The sequence below is a fragment of the Thalassophryne amazonica genome, chromosome 6, assembly GCF_902500255.1.
Source record: "Thalassophryne amazonica chromosome 6, fThaAma1.1, whole genome shotgun sequence".
NCBI lineage: Eukaryota > Metazoa > Chordata > Actinopteri > Batrachoidiformes > Batrachoididae > Thalassophryne > Thalassophryne amazonica.
Genome location: NC_047108.1, coordinates 54,173,192 through 54,199,624, shown reverse-complemented (window position 1 = coordinate 54,199,624; position 26,433 = coordinate 54,173,192). Strand labels below are relative to the sequence as shown.

The following is a 26,433-nucleotide window of genomic DNA, read 5'->3' as shown; positions in this document are numbered from 1 at the left end:
ATGCTCATATTCCGGTTTTTAAAAACCCGAATATGACCCCTGGGTTACTCCTTTTCTAACCCAAATATCAGGTCATATAAACACGCATCGGAATATCCCCATAAAAAGGAACATTATTTTGTGTTCTGCGCATGTCCTATCTGCAAGGAATCTTGGTCTTTTAAGTATGGCAACTACTTGTATGCAGCGCATGCAACCCACCACACACCACAGAAGCAGAGGTAAACAAGCATGGGGAAATCCAGACGCGGCAGCACAGCACCACACTTTTGGAGCGAGGAGGAAACCAAGTACCTCATTAGTTGTTGTGTGGGCCGCCAGAAGAAGAGGTACTGCTGGCCCACCACCAGAGGGCGCCCTGCCTGAAGTGCGGGCTTCAGGCACGAGAGGGCGCTGCCGCCACGGACACAGCCGGGAGTGACAGCTGTTACTCATTATGTCCTGACAGCTGTCACTCATTCTTCATCATCCCACGCCATAAAACCCAGACGTCATCTCCACCTCATCGCCGAGATATCGTACTTCAATGGAGGTAATATCCTCAGCCATTTGTGTTTACTTATAAGCTGTATATTGTGAGTGTTTGCAGGAGTACCGGTCCCTCTTCCTGTGGAGGCTGAGTGAGTGCAGGACGGCACTCTTTTCCTCTGAGGGATCACTGTAAATTCATCAGCAGGGGGAGGTGGCATTCCCACCGTTATTGTTACTGGGTGTACACACACCCACACTTGACTGTCTTTGTTCCTCGCCAGCAGTACCAGATCCGACAGTCGGGGACGGTGATCACCTGGGAATTCGGGACTTGGCGGCTCCAGTATTCACCAGGTTCGGTGGCGGCGGAAATCGTGTGGTTCCGGCTCTTCTCAGGACAGACGTCTTCTATCCTCGAGCCTGCCCACACGTCACCTTTGTGGATTGACTGTAATCATATTCTGAGATTGTCTGTGTATTCGTTGTGCACCTTCACAACATTAAATTGTTATATTTTGGCTCATCTATTGACCGTTCATTTGCGCCCCCTGTTGTGGGTCCGTGTCACTACACTTTCACAACATTAATATCATGAAAGACGTGAATATAATGTCTTTTATTGACAGTAGAAAGTACCAAGATAGCGACATTTACAAGATGGTGGCCGAAAAGTTACGCGAAGCCGGATTTGCATGAACGCAAGACTAAATCAAGCACCGGTGGAAGACATGCGTCGCTGTTTAGATGGGGATATTCCAAATGATACCAGTGACCATGTATACAGGAGTAACTCTGTCTGCTTAAGCATGTAAACGGGTTATTCCTAATGATTCAGAAACCGGAATATTGACCTCATCCCAAATATTAACGCCATGTAAACGTCGCCACTGTATTCTGTGGCACACAGGGGTGCACCCACCCACACACACAGACACACTCTCTCTCTACCGATTTGCATGATACAGAGCTAAGGCACTGTCACCCTTTCCAAAGTCCACCAGATTTCCACACAGAATTTGTGTGAGGTTAAGATGCATGCAACTGTTATTGAAACCCTCAAGGAGTGTAGTAAAATTAAATAAATAAATGAATAAATGCAGTCAGTCAACCAATCATTCGGGGGGGCTCGAAAGGACATGACTTTCAAGCTGCACAAGTGATTCCATACCCACTGGCAGAGTGCACATAGAGAAAAAAAAAGGGGGGGGGGGGCATTGTATATAATACTTCTTCTTTGTCTTTCGGCTGTTCCCGTTAGGGGTCGCCACAGCAGGTCAATCGTTTCAATCTCACCCTGTCCTCTGTATCTTCCTCTGTCAGACCAACCACCTGCATGTCCTCCTTCAACACATCCATAAACCTCCTCTTTGGCCTCCCTCTTCTCCTCCTGCCTGGTGGCTCCATCTTCAGCATCCTTCTCCCTATATACCCTGGGTCCCTCCTCTGCACATGTCCAAACCATCTCAATCTCGCCTCTCTGACTTTGTCTCCAAACCATCCCACCTGAGCTGTCCCTCTGATATGTTCATTCCTAATCTTGTCCATTCTTGTTACTCCCAAAGAGAATCTCAACATCTTCAGCTCTGCCACCTCCAGCTCTGCCTCCTGTCTTTTTGTAATAATGAAATTTTATGAATACAATGGTAAGAATATTTCATGAGGTGAAAGATGTGCATGTTTCATTCAACACGGCAGACCCAAGTTGAATGACAAGTTTCATTTTTCACCGCATGAAATAATCTTTCCATTGCCTGAATGAAAAAACATTCATTATTTCTTTTATATAACACCTAACCGTCCTGACGATGTAATCCGTACCTGATGCCATGCATTGACTTCTTCGTGTACAGGCTCCCATCTGCTTTCTTCAATCCAGTGAAAAATCACAACAGAAATTTTTAGAGCTCTTAATCCAACAGAGCATGTACTTCAGTTAGAGACGTCCCCGCAAATACTGCAAATTCCTCCAGATGGCTTACAGCGTACTCAATCTCTTTGTGTGTGTGTGTGTGTGTGTGTGTGTGTGTGTGTGTGTGTGTGTGTTACAAGAGTAAGCACCATCGATAAAACAAACCCTGCCATGTTTGTTTTTAAGATAAGTGCCGTTGACACTAGTGTGAGTGTGCGTGGTGGTCGCGGCATGCAATAGCACAAAAGGTATAGTACAAAAAATACACACTAAATATAAACTAAAATTGCAGGGAAAATGGAACACAATGGCAAATGGTACCAATAATCCATATCATGTGATATACAAACTGCTAATCAAATAGCAAGGCTCTATTTCGGCATTACAAAAACCATTTTGTGAGCATGTTATATAATTTATTCCTGTGGTTTGATTCATAAATGATAAAATTATTTTGGTACAACATCTGGCCAAGACAGTCATTAAACATCTACATGCACATACCTTCCTGAACAATTCTGTCGCTGATACAGATATTTCTGTGTTTGCTATGAACCACGTACTGCAACACGCAATAACAACATCTGCTGCTCAGTGTTACTCTGAACCAGGCTCGGACTGATAATCTGTGATTTTTGGCATTTGCCCGGTGGGCCGCTGCACGTTTAGGCGTGCGTGGGCCGGCCCTCCCATATTTATAGAGATTATGGAAATATACAGCGTTCTCGAGCCGCGGACTGCTGTCAACACAAGGAAGTCCGTGATCGGTGAAGCTACAGCATTTAATCGGCGCAGCTGCAGAGCCACTTCCTGAATTTGTGTCAAAATAAAAGTTCTGTAGTGTTTCATACACGGCGCAGTCTTATTCTAGGTTTCAGTTTTGTTTCCGTTTGATCACACAACGGAGACTTACATCGAGCACAATGATTGACATGACCAACAGCCAATGACAATGGAGAAGCATACAGTGTGGCCAATCAGATTGCAGGACGAGCAGGCAGGCCGCTCCCGCCCCTGTGAATGGATTGAGTCCTCGGCGCCTGGACTTCTGGACTTCGCTCTTCTATTACAAGGTTGGAATCATTTCTTTTATATTAATTAACTGTGCTTTACTTTTGTTACTCTTTAAATGCAACAGCTACGGACTTCAGCTCCTTAATTTGCTGCTGTGTGAATCCTAGCAGTGGTTACACATTACCCCTCTCTCTCTCTCTCTCTCACTCACACTTTGGAGACACAAAAGCTTTTTTGCCGTCTGTGTGCTTTGCCTTCCGTTTTGTCAGACCCGGCGCCAGAAAAAAAAAAAAAAAACCATTAAGGAGGCGATGAGTTTATCACAGGGGGCAGGGTCGCCCCCCCCCAAAAAAAAGTGTGCACCAGAGGAGACGTGCGCTCCTGGAAAGCTCGTGTATTTACGCTACACCGTTGTATGAGGCCTGTGATAAAAAAAAGTGGTCCTTTTTATTTTTTCAAAAAATAAATGGATTTGATTCATATGTTTTTACGTCAGACAAGCTTGAACCCCCGTGCGCATGCGTGAGTTTTGTCATGCCTGTCGGTGACGTCATTCGTCTGTGGGCAGGCTTTGAGTGAGGTGTGGACTCCCCCCCCGTCGGAATCTCTTTGTCTGAGAAGCTGCAGGGAGACGGCGTGCGTTGCTTTATCAAATTTTTCCAGGACCGGTGAGGGATATCGTGTGGACACTATTCGAGAAATTCAGCTGGTTTTCGGTGTAAAGTTTAACGGCTGATGAGAGATTGTGGAGTTTCTTTCACTTTAAGCACAGCCCACAAAGCGGATCGGCGCTGCGCGGTCGAAGGTGGCGTCCGTCTGGCTGTTTCGAGCTGAAAACATCCTAATTTAAAGCTCTGTTCACCCAGGACGTCGTCAGAGAACAGAAAAGTTTCAGAAGAGGCCGGCATGAGGAGTTTATGCGGACATTCCACTGTTAAAGGAGATTTTGTAATAAAAGAACGTGCAGACGAATTGCCGAGTCGGGTCCGTGACGACGCCCCAAATCTGTTTGCGCCGCCACAGGAAAAACACCTCCGTGTTGAAAACCATTTGTAAAATTCAGGCGGCTTTTGATGGCTTTCAACAAGTGAGTATCTGAGAAATTGTTTAACAGCTGGGCATGTTCCAACTTGTCCGTTAAGGTTTCCAATGGAGGTGTTTTTCCTGTCGCGACCCCCCGCAGTCGGGTCTGGCCCAACATGCGAATCTGCCCGCACGTTCTTTCATTACAAAATCTCCTTTAACAGTGGAATGTCTGGATAAACTCCTCATCCTGAATTCTTCTGAAAGTTCTCTGTTATCTCACAACGTCTTGGGTCCACAGAGCCTGAAATTAGGAAGTTTTCAGCTTGAAACAGCGAGACGACGTCAGGCGCCATGGGCCGTCCTTACTGCGACAGTAAAACTCAAAAATCTCTCATCAGCTGTTAAACTTTTCACCGAAAACCAGCTGAATTTATCGAATGGTGTTCACTCAGTTGTGCCTTACAGTTTTTGAAAAAATGTTTATCAAACAAAGCAGCAGTCTCTGAGCCATTCCTAAACAATGAAAAAATTGACGAGAGGGTGGGCCACTCCTCACTCAAAGACTGCCCACAGGCGAATGACGTAACCGACAGGCGTGAAAAAACTCTCACATGCCCCTTGAGGGTTCAAGCATGTCTGATGTAATCACACGTGATTCAAATCCATATAGTTTTTGAAAAAAATAATAAGGTCCGTTAATTTTCTCACAGACCTCGTAAGAGACTTACTAAGAGTGAAGAGTGATGACAGTATTTTTTTTAATTATTATTTGAACGTATAGACCCTCGGTCAAGTGATCTCCTGCATACCACAGAGCCGGTGTTCTGTCGAGATGAGGTACGCCAACTTTCGACACTCTGAGCTGTGACGTACCTTCGCATTGTCCAATAGGAACGACGCGTCGGGCCAAAACACGGAACACTCGTGGCAGAAACCACTGATCTGTACAAAACATTAAAGTGTGACAGGACTGGTCATTTATAGAGCAGTTTTCTGAAGAAAAATCATTGTAAATCATTTGTAAATTTGTTAATTTCTGATTACTGTTAAAAAAAAGTTTAGAACACTTGTAATTAAAATAGGTAAATAAATCAATAAATGGTTCTTTAGAAACCTTTCATCTGTATTAAAACCACCTGTTATTTCAGATTAGATAATTTCTTGTTTAACATAAGGAACCTCAGACATTTATTTTTAGACAAATAAAATAACATGGAAACTTATATATTTTTTTAAGTCTGGTAGATTATTTATATCTTATTTCAACCAGAAAAACAAACACTAAATTGTTGTGTGGGCCGCTGAAGAGGAGGTACTGCTGGCCCACCACCAGAGGGCGCCCTGCCTGAAGTGCGGGCTTCAGGCACGAGAAGGCGCAGCCGCCTCCAGGGAGCAGCCGGAAGTGGCAGGTGCCACTCATCATCATCATCAACCCCATAAAAGCCGGACAGCATCACCACCTCGCTGCCGAGATATCGTCGTACCTTCTAGGTAAACTCTCAGCCGTTTTCTGGTGCCAAACGCACACAATTGTCTGGATTCTTTGCAGGCGTACCTGAGTATTATCTGCAGCTGGAGGCTGGGGTTTGGGGATCATGAGGGAGACGACGGACTTCGCTCCTCACACCAAACTAGGATAAGTCATCAGGCGCTGCATGTTGTTGTACTGTGTTTGAGGTGGAGGTGTTATTCCCACCTGAAGAACTGTTTGCTGACTGTTCTACTGGGTGTGTACACACACACCCACCATTAACTGTCTTTGCTTCCTGCCAGCAGTACCAGATCTGACAGCTGGAGACGGTGGCCACCTGGGGACTCGGGACTTGGCGGCTCCAGTATACTCCAGTGGCAGTGGAAATTGTGTGGGATCCGGCTCTTCTCTGGACAGACGTCTTCTATCCTCGAGCCTGCCCACACGTCACCTTTGTATATTTGGCTGTATTACAAAATCTACAATTGTCTGTATTTCATTGTGCACATTTCACAACAGTAAAGTGTTATACTTTTGGCTCATCCATTGTCCGTTCACTTACGCCCCCTGTTGTGGGTCCGTGTCACTACACTTTCCCAACACTAAATAAATACAAATGTTTATTATAAATGCAAAAGGAAATAATTTAACAGTGTGATTTTTGCAGTGTGATTGTAAAGTAGGATTTCTGTGACATAAACCTCATGATGTTTTATATATATATATATATATATATATATATAGTCATTTAAACTTGTAATTTTGTCAAAATATGTAATTGCCTTTAATGTTATCAGGACGCCTCCTCGTGGCGCCTGGTCTGCGATTTGTACTATGATCAAGGTGAAATGACAGTGAAAGTGTTTATTTAGGTGTGTGTTCATGGTGTTTAGGTGTATAGTATTTGTTCATTGGGGGTTCGGTATGGACGGGTGGGTGTGCGTGTTTGGGGGTGGATTCGTCGGGCCAATAGTGGGCTGGTCCAGAGGAAAAATGCCAGGGCCGAAATTTGTTCCCAGTCCGACCCTGCTCTGAACTGAGCATGCTCTATGCATGCTCAAGTTGGCACACTGCATGAATTAATCAAAAGTGAGAACTAATTATTCAAATCATGCAAACAACTTCTATCTTGTGTTTTTTGGGCACTCTATGCAGTAAATTTTGTCCTTGTTATATCATTTTTTTCTCTTTATCACTCCAGGGCTTTGCATGGACCACAGATGGGACCAACTAGCTGCGCAGCACTTGCAATCCTCCTTCACTGCATGGAGCACATGGCTCTGTACGCACACTCTGTACACTGTTATTCTTTAGTGCGTAGTGCACGGCCAGCTATAGACAGTGGACTCAAGTGACAGCTTTTCTAGTCAGTCATCAAACTGAGAAAAGCAGCAAGGTGAAGTGCTGTGTTTTTACAGTTTAATTTTATTTCATTTTATTGTTGTTTTCAAATCATTTTAGCTGTGGGTGCAAGCAGAGTGCTGCTTGTTGTGTTGTGAACTTCTGTAAGCAATATATGAATACTGCACCGTATAAATAGCAGGAAAATTGTGCTGAATTTTAGACCAAGCTGTGTCAGTTGGACACTAGCAATGACCATTGCAATATGCTGTGCACTGATTTATGCTGGGGTGAAGCTTGTGTCCCTGGTGTCAAAACATGCACATTTTTGGAGTTGTTTCTCAGAGTTGATAATATCAGTGATGATTCAGCACTCGACAAGTGTAACTTACTACAGTAAAGGCATAATTTTGGCATAATTTTATCACTGTACTTCAGTTGAGATAGAAATGAGAAAAGGGAGTTCTTGTGGGATGTGCTGCGTGCTTTCAGTGCACTCTAAACCTGGATGTTCAAATGAATTAAAAATATTAAGTAGTGTAAACTTAAAGTTTTAAGAAAAGTTTGTGTCACATGGTCTTGCTTTTTGAGTAAATTAAACTCAGAGTTTTTGATTGACTTGAACTAATTGTATATTAAGTAAGCAAAACTTCAAAGTATAACTTAAGCACAACTTAAAAGAATTAAGTAATTATACAACCCCTGGCAAAAATTATGGAATCACCGGCCTCAGAGGATGTTCATTCAGTTGTTTAATTTTGTAGAAAAAAAGCAGATCACAGACATGACACAAAACTAAAGTCATTTCAAATGGCAACTTTCTGGCTTTAAGAAACACTATAAGAAATCAAGAAAAAAAGATTGTGGCAGTCAGTAACGGTTACTTTTTAGACCAAGCAGAGGAAAAAAATATGGAATCACTCAATTCTGAGGAAAAAATTATGGAATCACCCTGTAAATTTTCATCCCCCAAATTAACACCTGCATCAAATCAGATCTGCTCATTGACATTGACCCTATGCCATGACATTGACCCTATGTGTCTTTATGCAAGGAATGTTTTTGCAGTTTTTGCTCTATGGCAAGATCCCCAAACATCCTTTCAATTGTCCAAAATATCAACATAAACTTGTGCATTTATTGATGATGTAATGACAGCCATCTCCCCAGTGCCTTTACCTGACATGCAGCCCCATATCATCAATGACTGTGGAAATTTACATGTTCTCTTCAGGCAGTCATCTTTATAAATCTCATTGGAAAGGCACCAAACAAAAGTTGCAGCATCATCACCTTGCCCAATGCAGATTCGACATTCATCACTGAATATGACTTTCATCCAGTCATCCACAGTCCACAATTGCTTTTCTTTAGCCCATTGTAACCTTGTTTTTTTTCTGTTTAGGTGTTAATGATGCCTTTCGTTTAGCTTTTCTGTATGTAAATCCCATTTCCTTTAGGCGGTTTCTTACAGTTCGGTCACAGACGTTGACTCCAGTTTCCTCCCATTCGTTCTTCGTTCCTCATTTGTTTTGTTGTACATTTTTTGATTTTTGAGACATATTGCTTTAAGTTTTCTGTCTTGACGCTTTGATGTCTTCCTTGGTCTACCAGTATGTTTGCCTTTAACAACCTTCCCATGTTGTTTGTATTTGGTCCAGAGTTTAGACACAGCTGACTGTGAACAACCAACATCTTTTGCAACATTGCGTGATGATTTACCCTCTTTTAAGAGTTTGATAATCCTCTCCTTTGTTTCAATTGACATCTCTCATGTTGGAGCCATGATTCATGTCAGTCCACTTGGTGCAACAGCTCTCCAAGGTGTGTTCACTCCTTTTTAGATGCAGACTAACGAGCAGATCTGATATGATGCAGGTGTTAGTTTTGGGGATGAAACTTTACAGGGTGATTCCATAATTTTTTCCTCAGAATTGAGTGATTCCATATTTTTTTCCTCTGCTTGGTCTAAAAAAGTAACCGTTACTGACTGCCACAATCTTTTTTTCTTGATTTCTTATAGTGTTTCTGAAAGCAGAAAGTTGCCATTTGAAATGACTTTAGTTTTGTGTCATGTCTGTGATCTGCTTTTTTTCTACAAAATTAAACAACTGAATGAACATCCTCCGAGGCCGGTGATTCCATAATTTTTGCCAGGGGTTGTATATGGAAATATTTGAGTTGACGTAGCGTGGCAGCCACGTAGTTAGTGCATTTGGCTTTGGTGCAGAAAGTTTCTGGTTCAAACCCAACCCCTGCCACATTTCTCTATGCAATGTGGAGTTGCATCAGAAAGGGCATCTGGTGTAAAACCTGTGTCAGCTCAACATGCAGATCCACCTCTGATCTTCTGTGGTGACCCTGAGTGAAAAGCAAGGGAGCAGCTGAAGGGACTTACTTTTAGTTAACCCTCTGGGGCCGACTCGTCATATACAATGGCTGAGACCAAGCTTTACTAAATTATTAATAACTATGACATAGAAACCTTTTTTTTTTTTTTTTTGCTGAAAAGTTAACTCCATCCCCCATCTTTGTACTCCTCATAGAAGCTGTGTGATGACGTGAGTAATGTGAGTGTCCAAATTGGTTCACTATCACATGGTTTTCAAAAATCCAATCGTAGGGCAGATTCACCTCACGTGACACACCAAAGATTGTTTTTAGGAGTGATGTGTTACTAGTTTATTATAGTTTGCTGTGTGTTTTGAATAAATGTGTGTGGAAATTATTTCTGCTTTACTTTTTCCTTTCTTATTTCTGATTGTAAACCTTTATTACGCTTATAAAACACAACTATAGCATATATATTTTGAAAGTACAGGTTGTCCAGAAAAAAAGAAACATAAAACTTGATTGTGGGATGCAGGGAGAGCTGTTAACAATAATAATAAAACATTTATGCCAGGCGAGTGAACTGTCCAAAAAATGCCCTCAGACCCCAGAGGGTTAATGAATAGTTTATTTTAATTGTAATCATGACATACAAGTAGCATGTAATCAAACGTTTAAGTTCTGGGAACAACTGACTTTAATTTTATGAACTCAAAAATATTGTGGCAACTGATTACCTCAGTATTTTTGAGTTCTGGTAACTTGTTTGGGTTTACCGTATGGCAATTCTATTGGAGTGCTGTCATCTCATAACCAGAACGTTATGAGTTCAAACTGAACCAGAGGCCTCTGTCTGTGGTGTTCTGATACATAATGTCCAAACAGTTATACTTTTAAATTGGAACAGGGTTAAAATTATATCTATATTGTTGAAATTACATAGAGGTGGGACAAAGTCACCAGCAAGTCACTCTGAAGTCATGAATTGGCAAGTCTCAAGTCAAGTCTCAAGTCATAATGACCACCAATTGCTTGCAAGCTGACTTGAGAGTTGACTTGAGACTTGCCGATGCATGACTTGAGAATGACTTGACAGTGACTTCGTCTCACCTCTGAAATTACACTGTACACTTTCATATGTAGTAACAATGCACGTGTCAGAAAATTAGCACTATTTAAAAAACAAAAAAATGAACAGTGTTAATTTAACCTTCAAGCGACCACGCTATTTCAGCGACTAATATGACCGAGTGGGGTTATTTATAACCCCACTGACTTTACATTGGAATACTTTTATATAAATAATTGTTTTAGGGTTCTTCATATTTGAGCATGTCATAGGTATTAAAGGCACTGCGCTGCGGTGGTTTGAATCATATTTGTCTAATAGATTACAGTTTGTTCATGTAAATGGGGAATCTTCTTCACAGACTAAAGTTAATTATGGAGTTCCACAAGGTTCTGTGCTAGGACCAATTTTATTCACTTTATACATGCTTCCCTTAGGCAGTATTATTAGACGGTATTGCTTAAATTTTCATTGTTACGCAGATGATACCCAGCTTTATCTATCCATGAAGCCAGAGGATACACACCAATTAGCTAAACTGCAGGATTGTCTTACAGACATAAAGACATGGATGACCTCTAATTTCCTGCTTTTAAACTCAGATAAAACTGAAGTTATTGTACTTGGCCCCACAAATCTTAGAAGCATGGTGTCTAACCAGATCGTTACTCTGGATGGCATTTCCCTGATCTCTAGTAATACTGTGAGAAATCTTGGAGTCATTTTTGATCAGGATATGTCATTCAAAGCGCATATTAAACAAATATGTAGGACTGCCTTTTTGCATTTACGCAATATCTCTAAAATCAGAAAGGTCTTGTCTCAGAGTGATGCTGAAAAATTAATTCATGCATTTATTTCCTCTAGGCTGGACTATTGTAATTCATTATTATCAGGTTGTCCTAAAAGTTCCCTAAAAAGCCTTCAGTTGGTTCAGAATGCTGCAGCTAGAGTACTGACGGGGACTAGCAGGAGAGAGCATATCTCACCCGTGTTGGCCTCTCTTCATTGGCTTCCTGTTAATTCTAGAATAGAATTTAAAATTCTTCTTCTTACTTATAAGGTTTTGAATAATCAGGTCCCATCTTATCTTAGGGACCTCGTAGTACCATATTACCCCATTAGAGCGCTTCGCTCTCAGACTGCAGGCTTACTTGTAGTTCCTAGGGTTTGTAGGAGTAGAGTGGGAGGCAGAGCCTTCAGCTTTCAGGCTCCTCTCCTGTGGAACCAGCTCCCAATTCGGATCAGGGAGACAGATACCCTCTCTACTTTTAAGATTAGGCTTAAAACTTTCCTTTTCGCTAAGGCTTATAGTTAGGGCTGGATTAGGTGACCCTGGACCATCCCTTGGTTATGCTGCTTTAGACGTAGACTGTGGGGGGGTTCCCATGATGCACTGTTTCTTTCTCTTTTTGCTCCGTATGCATCACTCTGCATTTAATCATTAGTGATCGATCTCTGCCCCCCCTTCACAGCATCGTCTTTTTCCTGGTTCTTTCCCTCAGCCCCAACCAGTCTCAGCAGAAGACTGCCCCTCCCTGAGCCTGGTTCTGCTGGAGGTTTCTTCCTGTTAAAAGGGAGTTTTTCCTTCCCACTGTAGCCAAGTGCTTGCTCATAGGGGGTCGTTTTGACCGTTGGGGTTTTTCATAATTATTGTATGGCCTTGCCTTACAGTGTGGAGCGCCTTGGGGCAACTGTTTGTTGTGATTTGGCGCTATATAAGAAAAAAGTTGATTGATTGATTGATATTTATTTCACTCTCTAATATATTTGTCCATCATCCTTTTCATCCTCACTCTGGACATCAAGTATTAATCTCAGTGCTTGTGCAGCTGTAAATCTTGCTATTCTAGGTCTGTTGGCCGTGCATCCTTGCAAAACCGTAAAATATAATAATTAGAGTAGGCAAATTACAATACTATCTGACCCTGTAATGTTGAAAATCTCATAAATCTTCCCAGCATCATAAGTGACCCCCGCATAGGTTTGGATTATATAAACACAACACTTTTGGTTTTGCTCCCATTTTGTATGAGATGAACTCAAAGATCTAAAACTTTTTCCACATACACAATATCACCTTTTCCCTCAAATACTGTTCACAAACCAGTCTAAATCTGTGATAGTGAGCACTTCTCCTTTGCTGAGATAATCCATCCCACCTCACAGGTGTGCCATATCAAGATGCTGATTAGACACCATGATTAGTGCACAGGTGTGCCTTAGACTGCCCACAATAAAAGGCCACTCTGAAAGGTGCAGTTTTATCACACAGCACAATGCCACAGATGTCACAAGATTTGAGGGAGCGTGCAATTGGCATGCTGACAGCAGGAATGTCAACCAGAGCTGTTGCTCGTGTATTGAATGTTCATGTCTCTACCGTAAGCCGTCTCCAAAGGCGTTTCAGAGAATTTGGCAGTACATCCAACCAGCCTCACAACCGCAGACCACGTGTAACCACACCAGCCCAGGACCTCCACATCCAACATGTTCACCTCCAAGATCGTCTGAGACCAGCCACTCGGACAGCTGCTGAAACAATTGGTTTGCATAACCAAAGAATTTCTGCACAAACTGTCAGAAACCGTCTCAGGGAAGCTCATCTGCATGCTCGTCGTCCTCATCGGGGTCTCGACCTGACTCCAGTTCGTCATTGTAACCGACTTGAGTGGGCAAATGCTCACATTCGCTGGCGTTTGGCACGTTGGAGAGGTGTTCTCTTCACGGATGAATCCCGGTTCACACTGTCCAGGGCAGATGGCAGACAGCGTGTGTGGCGTCGTGTGGGTGAGCGGTTTTCTGATGTCAATGATGTGGATCGAGTGGCCCATGGTGGCGGTGGGGTTATGGTATGGGCAGGCGTCTGTTATGGATGAAGAACACAGGTGCATTTTATTGATGGCATTTTGAATGCACAGAGATACCGTGACGAGATCCTCAAGCCCATTGTTGTGCCATACATCCAAGAACATCACCTCATGTTGCAGCAGGATAATGCACGGCCCCATGTTGCAAGGATCTGTACACAATTCTTGGAAGCTGAAAATGTTCCAGTTCTTGCATGGCCGGCATACTCACCGGACATGTCACCCATTGAGCATGTTTGGGATGCTCTGGACCGGCGTATACGACAGCGTGTACCAGTTCCTGCCAATATCCAGCAACTTCGCACAGCCATTGAAGAGGAGTCGACCAACATTCCACAGGCCACAACTGACAACCTCATCAACTCTATGCGAAGGAGATGTGTTACACTGCATGAGGCAAATGGTGGTCACACCAGATACTGACTGGTATCCCCCCCCCAGTAAAACAAAACTGCACCTTTCAGAGTGGCCTTTTATTGTGGACAGTCTAAGGCACACCTGTGCACTAATCATGGTGTCTAATCAGCATCTTGGTATGGCACACCTGTGAGGTGGGATGGATTATCTCAGCAAAGGAGAAGTGCTCACTATCACAGATTTAGACTGGTTTGTGAACAATATTTGAGGGAAATGGTGATATTGTGTATGTGGAAAAAGTTTTAGATCTTTGAGTTCATCTCATACAAAATGGGAGCAAAACCAAAAGTGTTGCGTTTATATTTTTGTTGAGTATACTTGCCACACAGATCGACGAATCCTTGTAAAATTCTATGAACAAATGCAGGAAAAATAGATTGACAAATTCATGGTAGGAAACTTTTTTCCCATTAAAATTAGAAAAATTCTCAGGAACTCAGAATTTGACAGCTACTTTAAGGGAGAGTGGACATCCTTCCTTGAAATAAATGACTCCCCAAAGTCTTCACCAACAATACTCTGGGAAACTTGGAAAGCCGTTCTGTGAGGTAAAATAATATCATTCTCTGCCCATAAAAAGAAAGTAGAAAAGGAAAAACAAACACAGTTAGAAATTAAAAAATAAAGAATTAGAGACAGTTAATGCAACAAAACCAACCGAAATTATACACCGAGAACTCAGAAAAAATAAACTTTTGCTAAATGAAATAATTAACAAACAAAATCTATTCCTTATCCATAGACTGAGACAAGAATCATTCCACCACAGCAATAAATCTGGCAAATACCTAGCAAACCAAATGAAAAGAAATAAAGAAAAAACAACAATAACTTCCATCATGAACTCAGCAGGGGAGCCAACCAGTGCTCCACAAGAAATAAATAAAATATTCCAAGACTATTACACAAATTTGTACTCCTCTGATTTGAACCCAAGTCAAGAAGAAATAAATCAATTTCTCAACAACATGCATTTACCAAAGCTTAACATAGAATAAACAAATGCATTAGAATGATCAATTTCAGAAAAATAACTTCACTCCGCTCTTAACTTAATGCCCAGCAATAAAGCACCAGGACCTGATGGCTTCCCTGCTGAGTTCTACAAACACTTTTGGTCCATCTTATCTCCATTATTTATGAGAACAATAGATGAAATAAAACAAAATCTCAAATTCCCAACACACATGAACACAGCACTTATATCACTTCTCCCCAAACCCAATAAAGACCCCACCCTGGCATCAAATTATCGCCCAATTTCACTCGTCAATGTAGATCTCAAAATCATCAGTAAAGCACTAGTCCTCAGAATTGAAAAAGTCATACCATACATTATTCACCCTGACCAAACCGGCTTTATCAAAGGAAGACAATCATCCAGCAATACCCGCAGATTATACAACCTAATGCATTATTCATCAGTACAACAAAAGGACACACTCATAGTTACCATAGATGCAGAAAAGGCATTTGATAGGGTTAACTGGAATGTTGTACTCACTACACTGCAAAGATTTGGCTTTGGGGACTCATTTATGAATTGGATCAAGATTTTTTACACATCACCATCAGCCACAGTCACTACTAATGCACTAACATCACAACGTTTTACATTGCACAGGGGGACCAGGCAGGGATGTCCACTCTCTCCATCATTATTTGCCATCTTTATTGAGCTCCTAGCAGCAGCATATTGAAACAACCCAAAGTAATAAAATATCACTATATGCAGATGATATTTTACTTTTCATTCAAAATCCACAAATCTCTCTACAAGAAGTAATTACAACAATTCAGTCATTTTCCCAAATCTCTGATTATGCAATAAACTGGAACAAATCATCCATTCTCCCACTTAACAGTTATCAGGATGTGGTAACCCAGCAATCACCCATTCCCTTATGCATAGATCACATCACTTATCTAGGAGTGAAGATATCCTCCAGGCTGTCAGAGCTGAGCGCTCTCAACTTTACACCATTACTGACAACAACAGAAGATGACTTACTCCGCTGGCATAATTTACCACTTACCATAATTGGCAGAATAGCAGTCGTAAAAATGAACATATTACCTAAATTAAACTATTTATTTTCAATCATTCCAATCCATCCCAAACCCACCTGGTTCAGAAAATTAGATTCAATCATTTCCCATTTCTATTGGAAAAACAAACCACCAAGAATAAAACTAACCACTGTGCAAAAAAATAAATTTCAAGGAGGTCTAGAAGCACCAAACTTTCAATTATACTCCCTGGCAAACCAACTACAATACATATATAAATGGACACACCCTACCCAATCCGATATCATCTGGCTAGACTTGGAACAAACTCTGTGCAAAGACATAAACATATCAGATATCCCTTTTATTACAAAGTCCATTAAACACCATACATGCTTCAACGCGGTCACAATAGTCTCCACCCTGACAGCCTGGTGGAAATTCCACCAAATCACTAACTCCACTCTTGTCCCATCTAACTTCACTCCACTGTGGAATAACCCGGACTTTGTAAATAATAAAAAATCACTTAACTTTAACACGTGGGCTGAAAAGGGTATCACTCACATTAACCATATCTTCAATTCCAATGAACTAGTACAATTTCCACTCCTGATCCAGAGGTTTGGCATCGGGAGCAATCAGTTCCTGAAATACCTGCAATTAAAATCAATTCTACAAACAAAAATACATTTCTCATCATCAAATCTACAACTCCCACCTGCAAGATCACAATTAATTAATCTATCTTCATCCAAAAAATTACTCTCCAAAATATACAAAATTATTTTAAAACCTCTTCAAGAAATATCTCTGCCGACATCCAAATGGGAAAATGACTTGTCAATTACTCCAGATGCCAACTTCTGGAATCAAATCTGTAAAAATATTTATTTTATGACTAATAATGCAAATTTACAATTGATACAATACAAAACACTGCATAGAACACATTACACAGGGGAAAGGTTATCAAAAATGGGACTCACATCAGAAATTTGCATGCACTGCACAGAGAACTGCACAGACACATACATTCATGCGACATGGCACTGCACCCCCATCAGACACTTCTGGGAACAGGTTACACAGGCACTGTCATCCTTGCTGGACTGCCACATCCCATTATCTCCCACACTCTGCTTGCTAGGGGACACTTCAATAATTACCAAAAAATCTATAGATTTCAAACTGGTCCTCATAGCTCTAACCATCGCCAAGAAAACTACCCTCATGAACTGGAAAACATGAAACCGTATAAACATCAATTATTGGAGAAATCTTCTCACAGATTTCATCACAATGCAATATTCTTCATCTCCCTACAATGACTCAGCAGAATCCCAACCCTCCCACTCAACATTAACTGACTTGGTATTGTTTTAGTTTCCTTTCGGGCAGGAGGGAAGAAGAAAGAAAAGGAAGGAGGGAGAAGGAGAAAGGAAAGGGAAAGGGAAGGAAAAGAGAGGGGAAGGGAAAGGAAAAGAAAAAGGAAAAAAAGGGAGGGGGAAGGGGGAAAGGAGAAGGGGAAAGGAAGAAAAAAATATTCAAATCCACATCACTCTTGACAGCACACTCACCTCTATCCCCCTCACAGAACCCACTGGCATCTGGTCAATATTAATAACTTTCCTCTCATAACCTCACATCAGTTGTATATACGAGGTCTGTTAGAAAAGTATCTGACCTTTTTATTATTTTCAAAAACCTGATGGATTTGAATCACGTGTGCTTGCATGAGCCAACCTTGAACCTTCGTGCGTATGCATGATTTTTTTCACGCCTGTTGGTTGCGTCATTTGCTTGTAAGCAGCCTTTGTGTGAGGATGGGTGGAGTCTCTTGTCGTTTTTTCTTTGCAAGGAAATGGCGGAACGACTGGAGCAGCGTGACCGCATCAAATTTTGCCAGAAACTGGGCGACAGCCAGGTGGAAATGGCTTTCGGTGACGATGCTATGGGCATCACACAGATTAAGGAGCGGTACAACCAGTTTAAAGACGTCTGCACAACGGTGGAGAGCGAGCCACACTCCGGGCAGCCATCAACATGCTGAAATGACCAGATCATTCCAAAGTGAACGCTGTGATGATGTGGGACTGTCGTGTGACTATCCGAGAAATTGCGGAAGAGGTGGACATCAGCAGCAGACAGTCGCGCTGCTCCAGTCGTTCCGCCATTTCCTTGCAAAGAAAAAACGACGAGAGACTCCACCCATCCTCACACAAAGGCTGCTTACAAGCAAATGACGCAACCGACAGGCGTGAACAAAAATCACGCATGCGCACGAAGGTTCAAGGTTGGCTCATGCAAGCACACGTGATTCAAATCCATCAGGTTTTTGAAAAAAATAAAAAGGTTGGATACTTTTCTAACAGACCTCATATGTATGTGTGTATGTAACCGGTAGTGACTGACTCTGCGTTGTGTTTGAAGAAGGAGAGTCTCAGACGTGGGTGTCTTTGGAGGTCGTCTCCATTTAATTTCTGACAAACAATTAAATAAAAAATAAAAATCCTCCAGTCAGTGGCTTCAACACGACATGCCCCTCTCCCTCGGACATCGGTAACAAAAGGGCCAGCCACAAATAATACATTAAATCATTTAAACGGGATATAACATACCTGACAAACAATGAAATAAAAAATAAAAATCCTCCGGTCAGTGGCTTCAACACGACATGCCCCTACACAAATTAAATGACACAGATATGTTTCAGCATATCGTAGATACTTTATAACAAACCTAAACTAGCCGATAAACTTAAAAAAAATGCAATTAACCAAGGCTAAAACAGAAATTCCCTCCCGAGTGCAAGATGACTTACCTCTTCCTCGGACATCAGCAGTGTTGCCACAGTTACTTTGAAAAAGTAATCCAATTACTGATTACTCCTTGAAAAAGTAACTTAGTTACTTTACTGATTACTCAATTGTAAAAGTAACTAAGTTAGATTACTAGTTACTTTTTTAGTTACTTTTCCCAGCTGTCGACAACAACCCTCTGCCACCTCAACATGACAATGATACCTGTTTTGCCAAAATTCACTTTATAGTCACCCTTTCTTGACTTCAATGAAAATAAATACTTGTTTTATAAAAAGTAAAATAAAGACCTCTTTCTTGACCTCATATTTAACTGTTGACAGCACTGTAACAGTAAAACTTGCAATTTCGAACCTACATTTTTTTATAAATGTAACTATTAAATTCTAACATTTTTCTAACATTTAAATTCTCTGTAAACATTTTACTTGTCGAAATTATTATTATTTTAAGCAATATTAGTAGTTGTAGTAAAAAACGGCTTCAAAACTGGACCTTTAATCTAGGGGTGTTGTGAGGGGGGCACATCCTTGCCCCACGCCCCCATTCCATCTGGATTCGCCCCTGCTTTGGCGTTTGAGCACAAAGAATGGATTACATTTATTTATGCAGAAAACATGACCAGATTTACAGGTAAGAAAGTTTTACTGCGTTTTCACATCATGTGGTCCTCAGAAAGAGAGTTTAGGTGCATTTGAGTGGAAAATAGTGTTAGTTGTTGACGCGTCGCGGAGGATCAGCTGTTTTTAACGAGACAATACGGAGCGGCTCAGCTCAGAATTCTAAATAAAGGAGGAAAAAAAGTATAAAAATGTCTTTGTAAAGCTCAGTGCAGGTGTGCTGATTACCGCGCTTTAAGAGGTGAGGACGAGTCGAGCAGCTGCAAAAAAACGCGGATGAAAAGCTCACAGCTCACTTAAAGTGGGCAGTTCAGTCGAACCCCGACCTCCTGCCCACAGACCAAGTTTAATGCTGCTATCGACCCACAATGAAAAATAATAGTAACGCACAGTGACATGGAGAAGTAACTTTAATCTGATTACTGATTTGGAAAGATTAACGCGTTAGATTACTCGTTACTAAAAAAAGTGGTCAGATTAGAGTAACGCCGGCATCACTGGACATCAGTAACAAAAGGGGAGAGGAAAGGCGCGAAAACGCTACTTATAGAGGGCGGTGTCACATTAAAATGTGAACGTAAGGGCACAGGTGCATATTGAAGTTCCACATACTGACCTGGAGGCCCAACCTGTCAGGTATTAACTAAAATAAATGAATAAAAATAAAATCAAGCTTACACAGATTTTGTGTAATTATACCAATAACTAATGTACAACATATTTTTGCATACAAACATTGTTGCTGCATAATTGACCCTGTTACATGTATATATGTGTGTGTATGTATGTATATATATATATATATATATATTTTTTTTAGGCTATTTATATATTCATTATTGATAATAATATAATAATTATTGATATGATTATAATAATTATTTTATATGATATATGACATAATATATGTGTATGTGTATATGTATGTATGTATGTATATATCCTTCCTCAGTAACTGTTTTTCACTGAAATTTTACGATTAAAGAAATAAAAAAAAAAAATAAAGAAAGAAAGAAAAATGGTGCACAAAAATATATGCCTAGTGGGGTCATGACCCCACTTGGTTGCTTGAGGGTTTAAACACCATGAGATGAATTATCATTCAGTACTTTACTGTCTCACACTCATATGCAATTAGCAGAATGGTTCACAGAAATATTAACTTTCTGATTAATTGCTCCGTTTGGAAGACAGGACCATGTTTATCATATTGAATGCAGGCATAAAATAATTTAACCAAGAAATTAAACATTGATTAAATTCAAACACTTAATAATTGTAATTTAGAGCAATCGATCAAAACTTATCAAATTTATATTTCCAGATAATTAAATTACAAATAACCAAAAAAGATGTCTCACTGCGGGCAGAGTCATTATTATTATTCCACTCACCCTCCTCGGATGAAATCCAAAAAGGTGTACTCTGACTCCACTTTGAAGGACAGCAGAGTTACCTGGAGAACATACCCATGCACACAACGCACACATGCACAAACACACACACACACACACAGACACACACACGAGTAATAAAGAAATGGAGAATGGAAGATACTTTGAAAAATAACATAAATCTCTAATAAAAAAAGAAGTGACTGTCAGATATAGGAGGAGACAGTGTGCTCACAGTTCCAGAGTTAATGTACTTCTTCTTTTTGCCTTTTTTCTTCGGATTTAAAACCTGCCAGTGATAGAAAAAAACAAAACAAAACAAACAAACTATAAGCTAAAGATCAGGAGGGAAGTTATAAAACCACTTCATGCCTTGAGAAGATGTTTAATAATATGCATGAATAATACAACAGATTCCAAATAACACAGACATCTCATGAATAAAAACTAATGCTGTGTTCAATACAGTCCTGGTCACATTTATTGGCACCATTTTATCTTAAGTACATAATTTAAAATATGTGCAGGAATAAACACAAATGAGACAAATGTGTGTACACAAGTAAAAATGTCCAACACTATGGAAAAAAAATCAAAACAAAACAAACAGAAGACAATGGAAAGTTATTGTCAGGAGTCAGTGTAGTATGACCAAATATGAAAGTGATAAAATGTGTGTGTGTGTGTGTGTGTGGGGGGGGGGGGGGGGGGGGGGGCATGATTTGCCCTGTCCCAACTATTCATAAAATGTCTGGTCTGTGATGTGTTGGAAAATCTCCCAAAATTCTAGGTTTATAAGAGTCACTGGCAGTGTACAGTTGATGCAGTTGTCTTTTTCATCCTCATCACCACTGTTGTGTACAACTCTAAATGTAATAATTTATGCAGCCATGATATATCATCAGGCACAGAGCCCATGCATTAATTACAGTGATATCCTGCGGCAGTAGAAAGCAATTCTGTCAAAGACCAGCAGAAAACTGGTCTAAAGTCAAGTCCAGAGCATTTCTTATTTACTGGGTGCATTATTCAGATACACTTTAATTCCACAGCGTGCCACACCCACTTCTGTGGAAGAACAAAACACTGTCCAGAGAAATTAATCAAGATCCTGAGACTTCTCCACAATGACATGTCTGCTGAAGTTTTGGTAAATGGCACAAAAACTGAAGCCTTCAATGTTCAATCAGGAGTAAAGCAGACCTACATCATCATCCCAAAACTCTTCATCATCCTCCTGGCAACAATCCTCCACCTGATTAAGGACAAAGTGCCACCATTAATTGACATCTTGTACAGAACCGAAAAGCTTGTCAATCTAAGCTCACTGAGAGCCAAGAAGAAAATCACCACCACTTATCTCCTGGATTTCCAGTGTACTGACAACAGCAGCATATCATACTTTATGGCCCCTTCACATTTAACACAATTGAGGCAGAATGGAGCACGAAGGAGGATTCGAATGGCACTTGTGGAAATTGGAGCCGCAGTCGAAAGCTTCGTACAGCAGTTACCACATCCATTTGAGCAGGGTGCATGCACCCTATATTCGCGTGCCGCTCGTGCCGGAAACGCATTCGAATGGTGAGCAAGATGAGGTCGCATTGCCATCTGATCATGTTTGCAGCATTTGCATGACATGTCATACACAGGGTGGACATATCGTGCCGCGGCCGAGGAGCTGCACAAAATCATCTGCCATGTCGAACCGTGGCCGAATGCCGTGATCGAGGCAGCCTTCACACCAGCGGCCGAAAGTTGGCAAATGCTGTGCGAGTGCCCATTCAACCCACTCTCGACCAGAGTCAGCTGGAGTCCAGGTGCCATGCATGAACATCCAACACCACTCGCGGGGCATTTACAAAAGGCAGGGCCATTCGCACTGCCTGCACGAAAAAAGAGATAAGGCAACCACTTTTGAGTTCGCTGTGTAAATGGCCCCACATTTTCTATGTGCCCCATGAGTGTGTTACCGGGCAACACAAATGGCATGCGAGTGTGCGTGTGCCCCCCCACCACCACAAATGGCATGCGAGCGTGCGGTGTGTCACACCCAACACAAATGGCATGAAACTGTGTGGTGTGCTCCCCCCGCAACACAAATGGCATGCCAGTGTGTGGTGTCACCCCCCGCACAACACACACACCACAAACCTATAGGTCGAGGTGCAGTTGAGGCTGCGGATGGTGGGTGCAGTGCAGTGCAATTGCAGTCAGCAAAATGTGCACAGCTGGATGGCTGTCATGTCCATAATGGCACAGCTGACAGCTGTGGAAAACCATGGCATATTGCAAACCAACACCACCACAACAGAGATGACAATAACAACCCAGCCCACCTGCGTGTCACAGTTCCAGTGCACCAGCTGACTGGACGCGAGCGTCCGCACGGTCCATCCATCATGTCACAGCCTGACTGACAGCCTCATAGAAAAAATCAGTGTGGTCAGCTCAATTGCCGCACAGGCTGGAGCCATGAGTCCATCTATGTTAATGCATTGCTGCAATGGGAATGTGGGTGTCATGTGTCAATCATGTATTGACTGACATGGACACATGCACACACATGCATTACAGTTATGCATTCGTCAGGGGACCGTGGTTGACATGTAATCACGTCATGGGCTGGATGACTTTCAAAATCACGCAGGGAGGGGACTGCCCACCGGCCATGGCCAGTGCTGAGGTCCTGCAGTGGGTGCCATTCCACATCCCAGCTGACCACCGAGCCAGCACAATGCAAACCTGGGGAACACATATTGTCACATGTACTCCACTCACCCATGTGCAAGGCATGGTGCTGCACACGTGTCTGCAAATGATGATGACATGGAGAAAAATAAAAACAAACTGGATCACCCCAACCACGTCTCAGTGCACACAGTGATAAGCTGCAGTCCAAGCTGCACCTGTCCATGGCATCATCGCTATGCACAGCTGGGGAACACATATTGTGCCATTAAGCTTTTGGTCTTCACATCAACCTGAAGAAGACACAGATCCAACATGGCCAATCCAATGCTTTGTGCTGTGAAACTGTACGGACAGGTCCTGGAGAATGTGACCCACTTTCAATATCCGGGCAGCCATGTGTTATCAATTGCCAACATCGATGATGACATCCAACACAGACTCAAGTGTGCAGAAACTGCCTTTGGCAGATGTTGCACACATGTTTTCAACAACAGAGATATTCAACACAAGACAAAAATCCTTGTCTACGAAGCTGTTGTCATGCCAATCTTGTTGTATGAATCTGAGACCTAGGCTACCTACTGCCACCACCTGAAGACCCTTGAGCCATTCTATCAACACTTCCTGAGGATTATCCACTGCATCAGGTGAAAAGACGACCATACCAGCATCAGCTTCCTGGCTGAAGCCAAGCTGCAGAACATAGAGTGTGTCATCATCAACAAACCAGCTTCAGTGTGTGGATTGCCACAATGCCATTTGAGATGTGCTGCACTTTAATAACTCTGGTTTGTACCATATTGCTACTATGCTGGTGATTTTCTCCCCAGCATTGCCAGACCTGGAACAGTTGGAGGAGATTAGGTGTGTGAAGGAGGATCAGGATGAAGTGTTGCAGAAGGCATTCAAGTGCTTCACCTCAGGGAACTATGGTGGATGATTGCTGCTCCCACTTATGCTGATACGTTGCACATATTGTTTTCTTGCCAGAAAAAAAGAGTTCCCCATCTCCATAGCAATGTGGTACACTGGCACCTGGCACAATTGTAACATATGACACTCTGCTTGGTTCATTTGATGTTTTGCCCTATACTAATTAAGACTATAAATACAACCCCTTTGTGGGGCCCATCCCTTACTTTATGATCAGATTATTTACCATGTAAATACAAAATTGAGTTAGACACATCCCAGATTTGTGCCTTGTGTTTGAGACTGTGTACCACAGACTGTCAAGACAGGGCCCAAAATGCAACATCTAGTAATGTCAAAGTAGGGCATCAAGGTGGCTTCATGGTTAGCATTATTACGTCACAGACAAGAAGGTTCTGGGTACATGTACATCCTGGTCCTTTACATGTGACATCTCATGTTTGCATGGAATCCCTCAAGGTTCCCTGGCTTCCTCCCACTTCCAGACACATGTAGGTTAATTGAATTGGTGACTGTATATTGACTGTAGATGTGAATGTGTTTATATGTCTATATGTGTTGGCCATGTGATAGATTGGTGGCCTGTGCAGAGTGTAACCCATTTCTTTCCCTATGACTGCTGCAAGGGCGTAGGTTTGGTCTCAGCTTTGGTAGGGACAATACCCCCCCGGCCCCCCTGCCCACCACCACCACCCCCTAACCCACTCATACCATTAGACGCACAAGTACAGCATAATACATAACATATGACGACATAATGCTGAATAATTTAACACTTTATTTACATTATTAAGTGTGTAGGCAAACAAACAAATAGCTTAAATAACAAAATTGCACCCAAAATCACTAATCTATTCTATAGGCCTACACCTGAGAGAACAAGACAACAAAAAAAATACTTGTGGAGCTAACAAAAAAAAAAAAAAAGTTTCTGCAACCAAGATGTATAATCTATTCTCTTCATCAATAATGCAGTTGTAGGTATCTGGCAACCTAATTTGCCAAAAAAAAAAAAAAAAGGATTTCCAATGATATATATGGTGTATTACGGTAAACGTAAGCCTGTGATGTCATAACGCAAAGGAAAAACATGGAAGTTTCACACTAGTGCGCCGCTGAAAAAAAAAAAAAAAAAATAGTGCGCCGCTGATTCTCATTACCGTAAGTTCTCATATAAGCCCTCACTCTGAAAAATTTGACAGCAAGCCAAGAACCTGTTCATTCCAACAATGCGTTCGGTGACTTTTGAAACAAGGGAAAGTATGAAAAAGAGCGCAAAAGTGACAGAAAAGTACAGAGACAGACAGCAAACATAAATGTAGTAATTTTTGAGGAAAAGGCAGGATGTTAGTGTCATTTGTGAAGGTGTGTGTGCGTGTTTGTGTGGGTGTGCAGTTTATTGTAAGTGTGGCGCACAGCATTGTTCGCAAGCCCTCCACCCCGCCCTTCTTGTTTTTCTGCACCGGAGCAGTGTTGCCAGATATGAAATATGAAACTATCGTACCAAAACCTCAAAATGATCGTATTTTGGGAGAAATTATCGTACACAAACAAAACGCATACAACGTAGCTATTTTAGCGGGTTTTTTTTTTAATTTACAAAGAATTTTATGTCACATTTTTAAACAGTAATTATAGTAATGGGGAAACTATGGCACAAAAACAACGCAAATGCACTACCAGACTAGAAACATTTTTTTTTTCTGTGAAGGGACACAAATGTGTTAATTACCAGACTAGAAAGAGTCAAATTCAACCTCGAGGTCGCTGTCGTCATCCGATGCCATGGCCACTTGTGCAGATTTTGTTGAACACAGAAAAAATGTTGACACCTCCATAAGGAACTTGGAACTTTTTTTTATTTTTCTTGTATATCTCTTTGCTCTTGTGTTTTGTTCGTTTGTTATTGCATTTGTTGAAAAAAAAAGTTGGCTGGGGAATCTTCCTGTCACGGCAGAGATTGGATGGAACTCATTACTCTGTATGAGAGGGGGCGGGCTTTCAAATGACGGTCGCCGAAAGCCAGCAGCAGCCCTGTGTG

At 41.6% G+C, this 26,433-nt stretch overlaps 1 protein-coding gene across 1 annotated transcript in view; it reads right to left on the bottom strand.

Moving 5' to 3' along the window:
• LOC117512201 (copine-9-like) overlaps nucleotides 1-26,433 on the bottom strand; it is a 524,667-nt gene that overhangs the window by 97,478 nt on the left and 400,756 nt on the right. The window contains exons 13-14 of the mRNA XM_034172192.1: nucleotides 21,001-21,054; nucleotides 20,766-20,827 (exon numbers count right to left, since the gene is read on the bottom strand). Of these exons, the coding sequence (XP_034028083.1) occupies nucleotides 20,766-20,827; nucleotides 21,001-21,054 (116 nt within the window). The remainder of the gene's footprint in view (nucleotides 1-20,765; nucleotides 20,828-21,000; nucleotides 21,055-26,433) is intronic.